Below are 19,302 nucleotides of genomic sequence, written 5' to 3' on the forward strand. Positions count from 1 at the left end.
TGGTATTATCTGGCTATATAAAGGCCATCATTCTTACCAATACCAATACCATGCAGACATCTCAGTAAGCTGAGGAAAACAAAGTGGGAAGAAATATCTTCATTCCCTGTGGTTCTGTATTGCTACAGAGGACATTAAAATGCCACTGCCTTTGTACATACACAGAACACAAGAGACCTAAAATGAATGCAGAGATGGGCTAACTGTCCAGAAACGGCATGAAATCAGATAAAATACTTTTAACACAAAACTCACAAGTTAAGGTATCTTTCTTTAGCTTGCATCTCAGAATTAGCAGCAGCCAAAAACTGATACAAACTTAACCACCTCCTTAGCAGCTGTGTGGTATCTCCTGCAGTCCTTCTCCTGGCCCGTATGGGCATCTGGTAGTCTACCAAAACTGTTTGTGGGTAGTTCTGAACTCAGGGTGATTATAGCATGTCCTTGAAGTACATTTCACATCTAAAAAACCAGACAGAATTGCACTGAAAATGTACCATGGTATCACTATCTGGAAACACATTAGGTGGTGTCTTCCACACGCACTCAGAATATAAATGAAATCTTGAGTTTCACAGGAACTGTGGAGAGAATCAAAGGACTGAAAAACATGATGTGGTTGCTGCTTAGCTACAGTTTACAGTTTGTCCAAGAAATCCCTTCCAGTGGCAGAGTTCTTGTTCTTTAACTCTACACCCAACTTACAGGACTTGGCTAAGTCACAACACCTTGATCCCAGTTTAGTGGCTTTTAGTGACTGTGACAGTAGCCTAAGTAGTGATAGGCAGGATCTGATGCTTTTTGCAAAGTTTTGAAATTGCAGCCTGTAAAATGCAGATGCAAGTGCTACCAAAAGAAAATATTAGTTGAAAAACATTCTGGGGAAAGAAGCTTGAAAGTTCTTCTGGCACATATTAATTTTCCCATCAGTCTCTCCAGCAAAGCTAATAAGGACCTATATGAAGAATCAAGTTGATAGTGGGATAAGCAGATGCCCTGATTTTTCTAATACAAACAAAAGTCTGGCTGTACCTCTCTGTTGCTCCTGTGAGGGGCAGATGAGGTAACTATTACTCCATGGGATGTTTTGGTTCTCTTCAAAAGCTATATAGTGGTATTAAAATGCAGGCAAACCATTCTTAATTTTGATACCTTATAAGAAACGATGTAAAGTATTTTTACTAACTAGTTTGAAATCTTCTGCCCACTGTATGAGGATTTGCTCAGATATTTGACATAGTAATGAAAATGAGGCTTTTGCACAATTGCCACAAGGATCTCTATCTTTCTATATCATAATAAGATTGTGGAAGACAAGACAAGCTAATGAAAATTAATAAAGTACTTTATTTGATAGTCTGAACTATTACAACACTGAGCTGTAACAGGGCTACCAAATGTTAAACATACAGAATCCCTGAAGTGTCTGGCTGGCAGAATACAATTGATGGAACTATAGAGCTTCCTCCCACATAACTGAGAAAAAAAAAAGCGGTCTCCCAACCTCCTAAGGGCTTAAAAAAAGGGAGAGCTTATAAGTGGCATTTAAGGCCTCCTTCACGATCAATGGACACTCCTGATGTAAAAAATACAAATATACAATCAAGCTTTAAAAAAATAAACAAAAAAGCTTCACAGCCTTTTCATATTTCTGGATTGCACCTTGGAAAATAGCAGGTAATGACTTGAGCCTATCACAATTTAGATCATCTAAATCTTCTTATAAAAGGATGTAGGCTTGGGGCAAGTCCTTCAGTTCTATTGCCAGAATTTAGTAAATTACCCACAGCATCCCAAACCCACTAGTATTCTCCTTTCCTCATGCAATCAAGGCAGGTCTCCTCGCATTTTACATCTTGGCTTCTTCATACACTGGAAGCTAGCTTTGTCTAAATGGTAAAGGAGTACTGAAAAGCACTCAGTTGACAAAAGTTGCACCACTAGTACAAACTAAAGCCGTGACCATCTTGTGACTTGCACTTCCCAAGTACATTGCTCCAATCAAACCCTCATGTCTGGTGAGGTAGAGAGCAGAAGGCACAGTCTTACTGAGTTTGCTTTTCTGGCTGTAAGATTGGCTGCACAGATATGAAGGTGGCATTATCTGAGCTAAGAGACAAAGCAGACAAATCCAACTACAGCACAAGAGATGCTGTGCTTACAGAAGTCATCATTCCAAACCACCTGAACAATGAGCATGGCTCATCAGAATTAACACTTTTCAGTCCAGCAGCCGTGGGGTTGGAGGAAGAGAGATCTGAGTATAGGCCCCTCTCCAGCAGCCCTTAAGAGCATTTCCCATAGATGCTTTTGAGAACACAGAGACATTACACATCTTCATCCTGATTCTCTAAGAAGTCGGTCAAGGTACTGTCATCCACAGGAATTAATAAGTATTCCACACCATCAGCTCCCTGAGAACAGACAGACATATTCTGTTAACACCAGTGTACAGGACAAGGCAAGCCACCAGACAGCACTGCAATGCTAGCATTTATCTGCAGTCTGGACGAGAGCTGGCCAGCATCCTGAAGGACTACTTTACTAAAAACCAGAAATATTTCACTAGAGCAATTCTGGAAATGCACAAATACTGAGAAAAGTCAGTATATGATAAATCCTCTTGTGTGTTGTGCTAGTCTGACACTACACAGCTCACCATATCTAGTACTGCTGCCTCATTATTAGGATGAGTCTGCATTCTTTTCTTGTGAAAATAGAGGTAACTATTGGCAGCAGACTGGCAGGCTCCACAGTCCATTATTTCTCACAGTCTTCAGGAAGAAGAGACATGTAGGTTGCTGAGTAACCAAAGCACACTGCATTTTTACAGCATGTAAAGGGTGTTGACAAATTGGAGGCATGGAAAGAGCTGCAGTTACAGAATTTCAGCCCCTTGCTAGTTCCTAGGTGTTTAAAACAATACAGCCTCACTTAGTAGCAATTAAGCATCTTTTTTATTTAAAGTGGTTTTATTATTATTATTATTTTATTATTATTATTATTAAAGTGATTTAAAGTAAAATCCAGAATTATATTCTTCCCTCAACTCACCCGTTTGGTCCGGATGAGCTTGTGGTCCCTGAATTCTGTCAGCTGTGCCCTGAGTGTCAGGTCGCTGTTCACAAGGAAAGCCTCCCGACATTGCTGGTAAAAGTCTTGGAAAGACAGCCCTGGAGACAGAAAAAGTCAAGAACAAGAAATGGAAAGTGGTAAGATTGTCAGTATTCCAGGTCTAATACCATATATTTTCTCTGCCTGAAAGCCTTGCTTTGGCTCAGACTACAGTGCCTACAGTAACATCACCTCTTTCAAGTATACATCCAAGCTAATATTTTAGTAATTAACAGAAAACCACTGAATTAACATTCCAGTCACACTGTTGCCTAATGGAATTTTAACAGCACTTTAAATGCACTTTCCAACAAGGTTAATCTCTCTAATTTCCAACTCCTCTATCTTACTTTCTTTACCATTAACAAGTTATTTATATCCACTGCAGCACCTGTTACAGATGGTGACAGAATATTCCACATGTATAGCAGGGATACATCAGAAGTCACCTAGATAGGAGCGGCATGGGAAAAAAAACCTATCTTTCCCTGGTCCTTTAAGTGCAAGTTATGCAAATTCATAGACTTCATTTTAATTTTTTTTAACTCCACAGCCCCCCATGAATGGTCTCAGTCATGTCTAAGAATCAAAGCAGACAACAGTGAGAGCAGATCCTTCAGAACCAGCCAGTCTATTGATTTCCTGTCAGAGTCAGACACAATACCACTTAGAAAGACACTGAGCTGTTGTAGACTGTTGTAGCACTTCTGTTGCTGGAGATGTAACCTGCATACCAAAAGCCAGGGCTGCTGTGAATGGCAGCACCCCAAATAGATGAGCAAAGGTGGGCACTTACCTGGGTAAGATGGGTTGTCCTTCTTCTCCAGCTGGTACTGAGCAAGCAATCTGAATATCCCCCTAAGTGAAAGAAGGAAAGGAGAAAATCAAAATAGTAATTGAAAAACAACCCGAAAACCTCACCTTTAGAAAATATGAATTGATTTGCCCTTATGCACAAAGACCTAGTTGTGAATCTCATCACTGGATAAGGTTTGCTATCCAAATGCTGTTCATTCAAAGTAACCACTCAACCGGAACCCAGGTCCTACTATCTTCATCTTCAACCCTGTTGTCAGAGAACATGGATTGTAAGGACTGTGTCCTCAGCAAGCGCTACTACGAAGTGTAAGACTGTCTTACCTGGCATTGGGAGTGAGACTGCGCAGGACATGTGTGAGGGAGCTCAAAGCCAAAGATCCAGACTGCTGTACTAAAAGCGAATTCTCATAAGATGTTTCTTCGACGTAAGGACTAAATGTGGTTGTTTCATACCAAAGCCAGTTATAGAGACTCAGCTTTGCCTGATCCCACACTAGACAGAGAGAAAAGAGCAAGCAGACAAAACTGGGAGATTTATCTTTTCTAAGGTGTTAAATAAGCAACATTAAAATGTACATAGTTCTACTGTAGGACTGAGGAAACTATGCGTGCTTGTGAAATTCACAGTACATAGACCCAGATACTTGCTGTTCCAGCAAGACAAATTTCTCTTCAACAAAGCATTTGCATGCATCCTTTTTCCATACCAGTTTCATAGATAGACTGTAAATCCTTCCAGAATCAACAGTGTGCAACCAGCTGCAGCTGGATGCTCTGCCCAGAGTGGGGATAAACCAGCTTGAACAATACCCTTCTCAGAGTGTGTGGAAATTCCTTCCTTGAGTGGGGATGCTCCTTGAAGTTACTTCTCAAGGCTGAACTAAAGAGATTTGCCCACAGCTGTTGGTATGGGGTAAGTAACAATCTCTACTTAATAATTGTTTTTGCTAGCTTAAATATAAATGCTTCAATATTCCTTCAAAAATAGTGCACTGTACTAGTAGTTATAGCCACCTATACTCTGTAGTAAATTATTCTGATTAAGATCTTTTAGTCTAATCATCATCCTAATTTAAAAAAAAAACATTTATTTATGTATTTAGTTTGCCATCCTTAATCCTGTGAGACAAAGTTCAATTACACCTATATAATCTTTTAGACATAAACCGTCTACTAAGTCTGGCACTAAGATTGGGTCCAGCCACACCTAGACTCCTCTCTGAGGAGGAGTTTAGAAAGCAGAGGGGGTCCTTTCTGCACCTCATGGCTCAGGGGGAGGGCTTCTCTAATCAACTTTGTCTGAAGCTTCTGTTCTGCCCACAACACTGGCCGATACAAAATTGTTTAGTTGCAACGACAGACATAACATCCAATTTCTAGTTCAGTAAATCCCTAAAATCAAAGGGTGCCAGAAGCTTGGAATCTATTTGTATATTATTATCAGTATTATTTCTCAGTATCTTTATACAGGTTTGGTTCAGTACCACCACAGTCCCAATGGGGATTATACACACATCAACAGAACTGTTCTACAAATCAACAGTAATACACGAGGTTATGAAACAGCAGCCCCAAAGCAGAATGCAGATTCTTCTCTTTGCTAGATCAGGGAACTCACTGAGAGGAGCATTGATGTGATCAATAGAGGCAATGAGGTAAACGCTGGGCAGAGATGACAGCTGTGCAAGGATCTGCTGACTTCTTTCTCCTCTCAACATCTGGCTGTCCAGGTTATGAATGAGGACATAGAGCTCTAAAGATGAATCTGCAAGGTCAGAAGAAAAAGCAGAGAACCAATCAAAGAAACCGCACACAAGCTGGTTTCCCATTCCCAGTGCAGCACAGGACAAGTCTACTCCATCAGGCTCCATATATATCACTCCAATATCAAATCACTTTCCTTGTACAGCTTACTTTGATCCCACACTTGGTTTTTCTGAGTACCTAAAAGGCTTTTTCTCAATTTACTGTATCACAGTTGTCATCACAGCTACAGTTCTTTTTTTCAGTTTAAGCTTTTCTGTTATAACCCACTTTCCACTTGGTCACAGGTTTACCGTGAATTGCCCTTTTAGCTATGCATTTCTTTGCAACTCATGCATTAAGGGCATTAATTTTATTCTATTAATCTATTAAGGGTTAATAGATTCTATTGATCTATTAAGGGTTGGATCCAAAACATATTAACTTCATTGGAAATTTTTCCCACTGAGTCCTGAAAGAAAGTTACAAAGACCTAGCCTGGATAATGCAAATGGCAGATGTTAAAATTTCCAGATAGTTTCTTGCTGCTGTATTTATCCCAAGGAACAGCTGTTTCCTCTGTCCAGAAACAATTCTGGAACTACAACCAGTGTTTGTGCAAATGAATAGATACTTATCTGCCAATGAAAACCAAAGGTTCCTCAGATTCCCAGTCATATCAGCTGTAGTGTACTTGATTTATGTACATCAAGGTGCATACTGCTGTTCACCAGTCTTTTCACTTAGTCCCATCAGAAATGATGGGTAATGATGCAAAACAAAATATAAACACTGAAACACTAATGCCATGCACAAATAAGATTCCATGGCAATGTATATAATATGTATATAAAAGCAGTAAAAGAGATGTTCAAAAGTATTTCAAGCAAGCATTCCATGTGGGAATACCTGTTTAATTTTCCTTTTGAAACCAATTCTAACCTGCTTTTTGACACTGCTGTCCTGCTGTAAAACACTGACTGAGGTAACAGCTTGGGATCATGCACACATATATTTCTGGTGCATATGTTTTCATATATGTTGCATAAATTACAAGCAAGGAAGTATACCAGTTATAATACACTAAGAAACTGTGACTGCACATATGAAAACTATGAGGAAAGAAATGGCCCCCTAACAGCAAGTAAACTCTAACATTTTAATGTATAAATTAGTCGTTTTACCTTCTTTAAACCTTTTAGTAATGAATTCAAGTTGGTCAAGGGGGCTGCGGAAGGTTCCTATATGATCCAATACCTCCTCTGTGATGAAGCTGAGAATCTGAAAAAGAAAACAGGCGTCCCTTATGAAGGGATTTGGCACTGAAGTGCAGAAAATCTGAAACTGCCCTTGACTCTCATGTGGGAGGTAATCCAATTGTTACCATCAAATCCCCAAAACAGTCAACATTAACAAAAAAATTCTACCTCTTTTCAAAACAGTGACATAAAATAAGGCTTCAGAGTGACGAGCATCTAGTAATGATGGGAATTACTGCAATTCCTTGGAAAATGCATGGGATAATTTCTTTAAGAGAGAGAGGAACTGCTCTTCATTCAAGAGCCTGCTGCTATAGGATGCAGCAGGCTTCCTTAATATTTTACATTGAAAGACTTAAGAGGTATCTGTAAAACAGGGTGATTACACAAGCCATAAGCTTTTCCCACACTTACGGATCTCACAGTGATGCTGGGGAAGTATCCATTAACCACAAGGTGAACAGAATCCTGGAGCAGAGACGTACGAAACTTCTCCAACAAATCACGCTTTGAGCCCAGTCCATACAGCACGATATTGAAACCCAAGCTGCAGAAAAGTGAGCAAAATACACTGAATCAAAAAAGTACAAGTCTGGTTTTAGGTTCATACATATATTAAGCAAAATGATCCACTGCAATCTTGCCTCTAAAAACTTTCACGTTTTGTCAGCTTTGTTACCTTCAGCTGACAGCTGATAAATAAGATGAGCTGCAAGGAATCTGAAATGTGGTGTGTGCATTCTACTAAAAGAAGCCTTTTAACAGCCTAGAGGCTCACAAATGCAGCAAAACATTTATGTAAGAAAATGGTATTGACTAAGAGCATGATAGTACATCTAAAACTTCAGGTTACAAATGTAACCAGCACTCACATGTATCTCCTCACCAGTGGTTATATTAAATGTTTACCATGGGTCACAGCAATTACAAGGAAAAAAGCAAGCCTTCATGCTGATTTTCCACTCTGATCCACAGGCGCAATTTCAAAGCAAAATTACTCTATTCTCATATATTTCTTATCCTAATTGTTCCACAGAAAGAGAGGCAGGAAAGCACAAAGAGAATATGGTAGGGAACTGCAGAATCCCAGAGAAACTGACTTTAGTCACATCCGCTCCTCTCTCAGGCTTCCCCATGATCTGAGAAATGCTCATTAGGCCTTGATCTTGACAAATTGCACCTGGACTAAGCCCCTCTCCAACTTATCAGAAACACTGTCTGATCCCAGGAACTGGTGGTGTCTAATGAGCACATGTTTTTTAACAAGCAGCCTTGGAAACTTATTTTTCTTGCCTGAATAACAACCCCAGTGGAATAATATTTTGGTTGCTGAACCTTCAAAGAAAGTTACTGACTCAAATTGCGGCCAGGATGAAAAAATTACTATGCCTGAAGCCCACTCTCTTGTGACCCTATAAGCAGTGGTCTGAAGTGAAATAATTTTGAGGTCTCAGTTCCCAGAAGGTAACTGGCTAATGTGTATGTCTCAAACATTGATAACCAGATGGCTGTGAAGCCAACCAAGGACTGTTAATAATAACAGACAAGAATTGTTGATAATAATGAAGGATTATTGGTATTAACACACCGTGAGGAAGAGCAAGTTTTGGCTGGAAAAAAGGGGTTAGGTGGAGACAGGGCAGCACTTTTCTGAACCACAACACAGTACAGTGCAAGTGCAGGAATGACTGGCAGGAAGTGGATGTGGACTATAAGGTGGGATTGGAACTACAAAAGACCCCTGAAGCCCTTTGACCCACTTCCAGAAAGGCCTAAAAGAACAGACTGTGCATAACTAATTAGCATAGAAAGTGACAAACCTGTGCATTAAAAGGTACCCCCCAAGCCCAGGTGGTGCCCTCAAACCCCAGACATGTCATCAGCCGGACCGATGCAGCTGGATCGTTGCTTATCAGGTGGATCAATGCTGAAACCAGGATTGGCATCCCCTCAGCTGGGTCGGGGCAGAGACCAGGACTGGCATCCCATCAGCCACATCGATGCCGGAGCAAATGCTGATGATCCCTTTTTCTCTCTTTTACTTTTTCTTTTCCTCTCTTTTTTCTTTAATTCTTTAATCTCCCTTTTTAATCAGCCTCTTTAATTTCTCTTTTCCCTTCTACCCTACCCCTTTATCCAGAACCCACTGCCATATGCCTGTACAGTAAGTCAGGGACTAACATACCAATTTTCATGCCATGTGAGTAATGTACTAATAAAACTCTCTGATTGTTTGTGGATGCTCTGATTTTTGTTGTTCCTTTTGACCAATGAGTATTTTTGAATCTTAAGAGCTTCCTTACTCTTAAGGGTAGGTCATCACAGGAATCACAAAGCTTTGTTTAGTTTTGAGAAGCACGAAAAGCATCATCTTGACCAGAAAGAAGTTTATCAGGTTACTCAAAAAGTACTGGGCAAAGGTAAGGTGTTCAACAGCTGTCACTGCCTTCAGCACCATCTAAGGATTTGTTCCTTCTGCTCTGCCACATTCATCTCTAACCATTTGCCCAGATCACCGAGTCACGGAGAACTCCTCCTCTTGCAACTCTCCAATTTTCACAGCCTATGTCTTTTTCACACGCTTTGTCACTCCCCATGGACCACAGATTTCATTATACTCCACTCCCTTGCAAAGCTTTCAAGGGGCTTTCTCCTCACCAATAGTGGCTCCAGCCTCAGCACTTAACTTCAGAGCTGGTGGTCTGCCTTCTCTAAGGCACTTCAGAATCTCACAGCTCTCTATAGTTCCATTTGCTTTCCTGAATGTTCACTCTTTCCTCCTCACCATGAAGAAACACACAAACTCAAATAAAATTTATAGTTCCAATGTTTCCAAAAGCATTAAGGTTTCTATGTGCCCAGATAATTAGGTACTACAGGTATTCGAAGTTAAGTGCTACACCACTGGAGATAGCCAGAGACTGAAGAAATTGGTGGTGGGCTACTCACTACCAGCTCGTTGCTGTAAGCAAAACCAATTCCTCACAAAGGACACTTTACTCATCATCTCATCATCTAAATATTTCTAATTATTATGTTCCCTGTTTCTGAATGCCCTCTAGATTGGTTTAGAGAGGCACAGGCAAACTAGCCGGGTAGAATGCAATGTCACTGCACTTCAGGCATTCAGTTTAAGGAGTTAGTCAGATATGATTTGGTCTGCAGGAAGCACTGAACTACATTAATGTCACCTACTTTTAAATTTAAGCAATCAATCATAAGAAAAGAAGTCGCTCCTTAATTCACCCACAGGATATTGTTGACTAAGGGTAAGTTTACTGGCAGTGCCTTTTTAATAGGCTTATTCAGTGATTCTCATTGTATACTTACTGTAACTGCAGCATCCACTTGGAAAACAAGGATTCATGTTGCTGGTTAAGTTCTTTAATTTCAGCAGCATAGGCAATGGGAGCTTTTGTCAGAAGATCACGCAGTGTTTCCTATGTTGAGAAAGAGATGACAGTCATTCAAAGCAGAGAAGAAACAAGGCATATCTGGAGTCCTTAAAAACACCCTCTAGTATGCTTTCTAGCAAGGGAGAATAGTTTTCATTGTCAGTGCACTCAATTTGTGGTTGTTTCTTTTTTCCATGAAGACCCCCTAAGCACAGTTTTGCTACTGGAGACACAAAACAGAGATTAGGTAAACCTATTATGTGAAATGACAGCCAGAGGAGGACTAGAGCAGATATCACACTGTGTTTTCTGTCTTTCTGCCAAGTATGGGAAAACCACTACAGGAATAACAGGCACACTCAGAGCTTACACAGCCCCAAGCACTGCACCAGGAAGGTGCCAATATCACATCCCTGCTAATGGGAGCAAAGGCTTAGCAATATGCTTAGCAAAGGTTCAGATGTTTGTCACTACAAGAGAATGCTCAAAAAACCCCATCATCTTAAAAAAGAAATACAGCAGGAAGAAAATAATTTGCAGCTGATAGCTAAATGTAGAAAAAGTATTATTTCAAAAGCATCAAGAACCAAAGGAATAATTCAGCTTTAATGGTATGCTGTGATGCTCATGTTTAATCAGCATGGCAGCATAAGTAGCATCAAATCTACACTGACCTCCCTTTCTCTTCCATTTTAACAGCTTTGCTTTCCACTCCCTTGCAACAGAAGACAATTTACGCTGGAAAGGCAGCTGCAATGTATCAGACAAACAAAGCACTGAGAGACAGAACTGCTAAGCCTTCGATTACTTTGAAGCAAGCAGTAGATTTAACACTGAAAGCCTTGATTTCCTTCCAGAGATGTTACAAAATAACTTGTTAAGAATACAGGTGTTCCTCTGGGCAGCAATTCCAGACAACAGCAGGCATCAGGCAGTCTGCATATATGCCATCTTTTACAACAATAAATGGGCACAAAAAGCAGTCATGGACACAAGAACTCCAAATATTCTACGCACTTCCCTGGCACCTGTCCTTGGGTACCTGTCTATGTAGGGTACCTCTCCTTGCTTTGAACTGTCTCATAGAAGTGAGAAAAACAAAGTAATTCAGTCATCACAATTAGATGATTCCTGTCTACTAGAAACTGGAAAGGAACAAAGCAAATCTAACAAACTAGGTGACAACATTTTGAGCTGTTCCGGTCCTGCAAGTGGCTTGATCCAGTGGTGTTCAGATTAAAAGAGCTCTCTTTATTTCCTCTACACATAAATAGTCAAGACGGCTTGTAATTCCCCATATAATTTCATTGACAAAACACTCTTTTGGTGATAATTTTTAAAACAGGTCTCTACAATTGTGCTTCTCCCTCTCCTCCTCCCTCAAAAGCAAACTTTAACCTCTTCTGGTAACCTCTCCTCCCTGTATTTTCCCTACTGTCTCATATTCAAACAACTGGGCACTGTCCCTGCTCAGAGTAGCGGAAGGGAACATACTGCTTAAAACGCTACCTAAATTGGTGTTACCACCGCATGTAACGAGCAGAAATAGAGCGAAAATAGCAACATCAGGAAATTTTGAAGAGGGAAATCTTTATCAAAGAAATCAAAAGCTCCGAGAATTGTGTTATTCACTGTGAATGTACCTGATTCAACCTTCTTTTCCGCAACTTCTGCAGTGTTCGGTCTGAAGTGAGCACTTTGGAACTACTGTGAGCTTCAAAGTATTCTTCCATCAGGTTGCTCTGTAAAAGGACAGCAAGATCAGCCACACTCCTCCTGCCTCTCCCTAAGATGGCCAATATGAGACATAGCACAAGGATGAAGAGAAAGACAGAAAATATTAGCAAAAATGGCTTTTACAATAGCATTCTGCCAAAGCCAACCTAGTCAGATGGTTCCTTCCTGAAGACAGAGACAGAAAAGAGATTCTGAGAGAGAGAACATAACACTTAATTCTAAGGCAGTATGAGGATCCCTGATGCTGGGAGGAAATAAGACAATTAGGCTGAACACCAAGCCAGAACAGTAATGTGTGCTTCTTTTGGTGCTACAGGAATCAATTCCTTCATCCTTTATCAATACAAGGTCTCCTGCTTCATGGACATCAGAACTTCTCCTTCTGAAGCTGCTAAGGATACAGACTGGATTAGCCCACAGGCTCACATGATGTCTGTCCAACAGGGATTGCTCAAAAGTACCGCAAAAGCCAACCCAGCTGGTTTGATTTGAAATGAGTCCAGTAGTCCTTCTCCACAGTCAGGTGTGGTCGCTGACAGCTTATTGTCACTACACATCCCTTCGCGTCTGCTAGCTTGGAATTTTTGCACACTCACCGTCTTTTCCTCCTTATTTTTTTTGGCTAGGCTGTTTCTGGGAGGAAGCGTAGCTGCAGCCTTAGTTTTTGCTGGGGTCTTTTGACCTGATAAAACAGTGCTGACTTCTTGCTGATCTTCTTCATCCTCCTCCTCTGAGCAGGAAGCAGAATATTCACTCTCACTTTCTAAATAGGAATCTGGAGCTAGAGCATAAATTTACGATTAAAAGTTAGGAATGGCTTCTTACATGTAACCCATTTTGCATCATCTCGCACTCTCACACGCATTTTCGAGAAGTTTTTCAAGCATGTGAATCCTAATTATGTTTCACAGAAAGGTAAAATCAATGCTTAACAGAACTGCAAACACACATAGTCATTTCTTTCCCAGTTCTAGCATCACAAAGTATTGTTAAGTAAAGCTTGCTCCTTGACACCAACTAAGAAACCTAATCCTACCATGAAAAGTGACTAAAAATGGACAATGGAATTCTCTATTTCTCTTAGAATCTCTGCATCAGTTTTCCCAAATGCCAATCATGCAAGCTGAGTATCTTTTAAGTCACATGTTGCAAAAAGGTTTTGTAAAATACCTCTGTTAGCAGTGTTGATTGAAGAGCACAGACAAAATCTGGCTCAGTCGTGGTCTCTCAACACAAAAGAAATAGAAGATGAAACACCATGTGCTAAACTCTCCTCTGCATTCATTCTGAGCACTTATAGTCAACCAGTTGTTGAAATAACTATTGGAATACTTTACCATGGATGTCCCAGCCATCATCAAAAAGTTTTATGACCTGGTTCAAGCAATTATGCCACATTTAAGTGTCAGCACAGGTTAGATTACTGGAAGTTTTGTCTCTTTTGATCATGTTACTGAAGTTTGGCAACTTGGTGCTTTTAACCCTTCCATCCCTTACCTTAGTAACTATCAGTTGTAGGGAAAAGTTCAACATAAGGACATTTCTACACTCTCTGCAGGATGAAGCAGATTGCTTCAGTCACACTGCTACTACAGGCAGAAGCTCACCAGGAAAAACACTCTCTCCTGAGCACAACGCCTCACTGACTGTGGGAGCTGACTGCAAAGGCTGATCCTTACCTGCTAGCCTCTTTCTGAGCCTGTAAGGTGTGGTTGACACAAATTCTTTCTTTTTACTCTGCAACAGCAAAGGAAAAACATGCATTAGCAGAAGAAGCATAGCTCTCCTCCAAACAGCCCTCTGGAATCAGGTTACATTTCCAAACCATTTCAGCCCACATGAAACTAGGAAAGCAGAGGCAGTAAGTATGGAGAGTTCTTGTTGTGCCATTCAGAGGGAGGCAGGATCAGGTTCCAAAAGGGGCTTAGTTCTTTCAACTCATGTCTTGAGATGGAGGGTAAAAAATTGCGAAATCTCCAACCAAGATGCCAATCTTGGTCCCTCAGGAAGAGTCAAATCGAAGCAATGACAAACTGAAAATGCTTTGGTCCCCACAGCAGTCATCTTCCACACCATGCTGCCTACTGAAAGTTCTTTGGAAGTTCCTCTATGAAAACAACTACCATAATGACAGAACACCACTCAGCATACTAAGCCCAGAAGTACAGCACAGGGAACCCAAGCTGCCTGCGCTCATCAGGTTGTAGCAGCACATTTTCCTTACATATGTGTAAAGCACATGCCTGACTTGGACACTGGATCAAGTCTGCAACACTTAGGAAACACTTCTGTTGATCCTGACAAAGTGGATGTGAAATCATCACGGAGTGAATACTGCATCCCAAAACAGCATGTCTTTTTCAGGCATATCTCATCCTGGAACCTTATCCCGGAAAAGTTGTGTATGATGCTATACCATTTTAGAAAGCCAACTGTTCCACTCTATAACCACAACTGGCAGTTCTGGACAGTATCTCTCTGTAACACCACAAAACACAACATCAACTTACATCCCCCCGTTATCCCAATTTATAAACCAATGCTAAAGTAAGAAATTGAACAGACCACAGTTCTTGAACTCCTGTTCTAACAGCAATCCTTACAATTAAGGTTTTTTCTTCCTTTAGTGAGAAACTGGAAAGCTATGAGTTTAACTGTGTATTAAGGGATTGTCGAGCATCCTCACTTTTGTGATGCAAGGAAATAGTTTCCATCCATGGTAATTAAGCTGTCAAACCCACTATTTGCCCACTGACTCCAAACCCCATAGTACTCATTAATGGCAGCTCTGGTTCTCATTTCAGTTACTCCTGTGTGCTTGGATTAGGCTTTTCAAGGTCTTTCCTTTCCAGAACTGTATGACTGGCCACCTCAAGTTTTAAAAGTAGGGGGAAAAAAAACCCAAGCAAGCTAAAGTCATCACTCACCCTCAGCTGCTCTCTGTTTGAACTTGAATGTTCTGAAAAACAAGAAACAGCATTGTTCAGAGTACTGCATATTTTCAACAGTGGTACAGGGTGACCCAGTAGAAAACCAGGCATTCACTATTCAAAGGTATGCTGCACCAGAATATCAGCTCCCTGACTCTAGCTCCTCACAGGTAGGCAAGGAGAGAACAAAGACAATTGTTGGGAGGAATGGGTTAAAAGTAGAAGACTGGCAAAGAGATTTACAAATACGCTCAAGTGACACTGCAGCTGGGGACAGCAAAGACTCAAGTAGCAATGTAGAAAAACACATATACCATGTATATTGCTGTTGGCTCTCTGTACACTTTGAGAAGTAGAGCATCTGTGTCTAGATAACATAGGTGCTTGCTAGACCTGGAGACACCCTAACGGGAGAGTGAATGAGGAGGCTCAAGCTCCCTGTCTTGGTACAGAGAGGATCAAAAAACAGTGAAAATCACAGCATGGTGGTAAACCATACACATGTGTGAAGCCACTGATAAACCAGTGTGAACAGCAGGCTGGTGATTCTCTAGCACTGGACTAAACTTAACGGTGCCTGAATCTCCACTCGGTGCCTACACCATCTCCACTGGTGCGCCTCTGCCCAGGTGTTGCCTTGGGGAACTCGTGGTTAGTGAGGTAATGGAAATAAATTTACTCTTTGCATTCCAGTCCTGAGTCTGTGGTTGTTCCAGCTGCCTGCCTGTGTTGACTCACACAGCAATCAATGCTATTACCACAGAAGGCAGCTTTTAATTCTGGTCACAGCTTTGGGAGGCCATTGGCAGGAGGAAAGAGGCGGAAAAATGAGGTAATGTTTTCTCCCTGGGCACATCAGACTCCATTTCCGAGCACAAAGGCATGTGCTCTTGCCAGTGCTGACCTGCACTGATTTTTCCCACCTGTATTTCTCCCTGCAGCACTGGGTGCTTAAATATTATATAATAAAGTGTGAATTTACACATGAACACCCCCACATTCCTACCTAGTTGCTGCTTAACGCATAAACCCAACTCACAACTCTCTCAAGTGCAAGTATTTCTGTTGAATGCAGAGGAAGTTGTTAAATGTCACAGCAGTAGATGAGAAAGAAGCTCCTGCTTCCTCTAGAGCAGCAGGGTAGAAGAAATCTGACACTCAGGTGAAGCAGAGGCAATGCATACCAAACAGTTCAGCCTATGGTGTTAAGCTGACTAGAACACTCAGGCATGACAGAAACTGGCACTCAAGCATTCACTCTACCAACCCAACAGAAACATAACCGCCAATCACTCAGCTTCAGTTGCTGAAACCATCATAGGACTTACTGCTACTTTGAGGTGTCTTTGTTGTCTTCTCAGGGCCCTTGGAGTGATCAGGTGCCACGCTCCGTTCTGGTGTGTGGGCTAATTCAGAGGCTGTAGGAAAGAGGGGAAAGGGAAGAAGTTTCACATGTCAGGTACAAAACTTCCAGATCTGGGTAGTCAGACATGGAGCCATATACTTGAAATGCTCTCTAAGTATTAATTCCTTAGCTATTGCAGGAAGTGCACCAGATACTTCCATTTTTTTTCTAACCCTAATGGTGAATGTAATCCTCAGTAAAGATTTTCAAAGACTGAACTCGTCAGTAATTAATTTTACAAGTATGGCTGAGGCAATGGCAAAGCACATTTTGCTGCCTGGGAGACCATGTCTTCCAATCAGAAAGATGTTTGGCCAGGCTCACTTAGCCCTTTAAAACTGCTCAGCTGGACACAGTAAAGCATCAGGTATAGCAAACACATAGTTGCCCAGGAAGAACTATTTACCTCTTTGTACTACTTATCAGTACAAGGTGAAGTCAAAGGACTGATCTGAATATGAAAGGTCCCCATAACCTGCAAACAGCCCCTACCACTGCAGGACCAACAGCCTATTGTATGGAACAACACTGTGACTAACAGTCCAGCATTGTATGACTTCCTTTTCAAAATGAGTTGGCTCCAGGAGAGAGTACCAGCGAAGCCTACTCTGCTGCAGAAGGAGGTGTAAGATAAGAAACACACAACTTCCCAAGAAACAGCAGAGGCTAAGAGGTACCAAAACCCGTTTCTGTATAGTGATACAGTAGGATGATCCCTCTCCCTCAGATCATCCTTTGTAGGATGTATCAGTAGCTGTGACAGCTAAAAGTTAATGAAGTTCAGACGGTGCTGGACATACAAAGACTCCTCAAGTGAGAAGAAACAGTGACAACAGGCCTCAAGCATCTTATTTGAACCAAAAGAGTCCATCTTGTCCAGAACTGCCACTTTCTGCAGGACTGTGGACTTAGAGTCCACAGTTAGCCCAGCAAGCACACTCAGACACTTTGAGCAGAAATCCTCTGACACACAAAGCTAATACAGCCTTTGTTTGATTCTCTGCTACATAGTGAGGATATTCTCATATCCTAAATTACACAAATAAAACCCCTACCATCCTTTGGCACTTACATGCAGACTTTTTCCCAGCATTAAGAAACTTCTGTATTTTCTTATGTGTTTATTATCTGTATTTCTTACCCCCACCATGTCGTTGCTTTGTCCTAGCCCTGTGTTTTTGTTTCTGATGAAGACTGATTCAAAGACTGATAAAAGGTACTGAAATACTGCAATTATATCTTTTGCATAAAAAGAAGTGACAAATCACTTAGGCAAGAATACACAAAAAAAGACCATAGACGAGCAAGAATGAAAGAAAAAAGAGCAAATCATACCCAGCTCTGCCATTTTACTGGAGCGTTTGGGAGTCTGAAATGAGTAAACTTCACCACCACTTACACTTGTGCCATTTCCCATTGGATCTGCAAAAAGAAATGTTACTTGCAGCTATTTTAAAATCACTGATATACTCCCAACCCAAGAAATATAGAATGCAATATTTCACTATTTGGCTCTCTTTATACTGCAGGTGTTATAAAATAAATATCATAATAAAATCCTAGAATAATAATCCTCTCTTCTGCCTGTTACCACAACCATAGCCAGAGCTGGTTCAGCCCTCAAAAGCAATTTCACTGGCATTGTACAACCCTGACACTGCAAGAATCTCCTTAAGTCACAGATGTGTTACGTTTTCTCCTGCTAATACCTTGGGCACATATTCCAAGAGTAGCAACATAGTTCTTCTCTTCTAGGATCTCCTGAGCTTCATCATCTGAAATATTCCCAAGTTTCTTCACAAATCTCTTCAAATTGATACTTGGCTGAGGCTTGTCCTTCCGTACTTTGATACCTAGGATTGCAATAAAAGCTTTAACCTTCTGCTATTTCATGATTTCTACTGCAGTAGTACACAGCAACCCAACTCAGAGACCAAGTTCCTGCTATAACAAATACATCGCTAAGATGTCCTGCTAAAAGAAGACCTGGTCAGCAGCTGACCCTACAACCATTAGTCCCTCCTTCTCCACAAATGCTGGCCCCTGCAGTCCGTAAGGACAAGACACCCATTTCAGCACACACCAGCTTCCATCGTTTGGGCAAAATGACAGTGACTCACACATTACAGCACTGCATGCAAAGGGGACGGTACTTGCCATGCCCCATCTTTCATGGTGAAGGGGAGCAAGTGGACAAAATACCTGTCAGGTTGTCAGAACACTCGTGGGAGAATTTAGGCTGCGACCCCTCTGGAGACCGTGTGTCTGACCTTCTGCTCAAAGTAGGACCAGCAGTGTCTGATCCGGATGCTCCGTGCCTTGTACTGGCAAGTTTGAAGCATCTCCACAAAGGTTCCGAACCTTAAAAGTAGTCAAAACTGCAGCAAAACTCTCCTACAGCACCCACCACGTGGAGCCTCGCTCCGCCCCGCCCGCAGCCCGTCCAGTCCCGGGCTGGGCAGGGACCAACCGCGAAGGGGGCGGTCGCAGGAGAACGACCCCGGAGGCCTCGTCCTGCTGCGGCCCGACCTGGGTGCTGCAGAGCCCCTTTCCCGGGGCCCGCGGCGGCTGCTCAGACCCTCCTCCCCGCGCCCTGGGAGCGGCGGGCGGTGCCGGGCTGGGCGCTGCCCGGGGCCGGCTCTACCTGTGTCGTCGGCGATGTGCTTCAGGACCTCCTCGTCAGGCACGAACTTCACCTGCAAGACGCGGCGGCGGACGCCGCCCGACCCCTCGCTGCGGCTCATGGCGGCCCCCCCTCGCCTCACCTCACCCCACCCCTCACGGCGTCGCTCCGGAGGGACCGGGGCCAGAACCGGGGGCCCGGCCGCTCCCCGCGCCGCCGGCAGCGGCAGCAGGAGGCGGAACCGCGCTCACGTGGAGCCAGCGCTCCGCCCCGCCCG

General features: G+C 42.2%; 1 protein-coding gene across 1 annotated transcript; it reads right to left on the reverse strand.

Annotated features, from left to right (window-relative positions):
- Window positions 1–1,324: 1,324 nt before the first annotated feature.
- On the reverse strand, window positions 1,325–19,270 carry ORC2 (origin recognition complex subunit 2). Its single transcript, XM_027678225.1, has 16 exons — window positions 19,047–19,270; window positions 18,112–18,255; window positions 17,738–17,824; window positions 16,326–16,415; window positions 14,995–15,026; window positions 13,747–13,804; window positions 12,664–12,848; window positions 11,974–12,072; window positions 10,266–10,375; window positions 7,350–7,482; window positions 6,861–6,957; window positions 5,552–5,698; window positions 4,255–4,426; window positions 3,911–3,972; window positions 3,055–3,173; window positions 1,325–2,414 (listed from the first exon to the last, which is right to left on the reverse strand). Exons 1-16 carry the CDS (start codon window positions 19,144–19,146, stop codon window positions 2,328–2,330), a joined length of 1,722 nt encoding a protein of 573 aa, XP_027534026.1. The 5' UTR covers window positions 19,147–19,270; the 3' UTR covers window positions 1,325–2,327.
- Window positions 19,271–19,302: the final 32 nt, after the last annotated feature.

The sequence above is a fragment of the Neopelma chrysocephalum genome, unplaced genomic scaffold (assembly GCF_003984885.1).
Source record: "Neopelma chrysocephalum unplaced genomic scaffold, ASM398488v2 Primary Assembly neopelma1_44, whole genome shotgun sequence".
Classification (NCBI taxonomy): domain Eukaryota; kingdom Metazoa; phylum Chordata; class Aves; order Passeriformes; family Pipridae; genus Neopelma; species Neopelma chrysocephalum.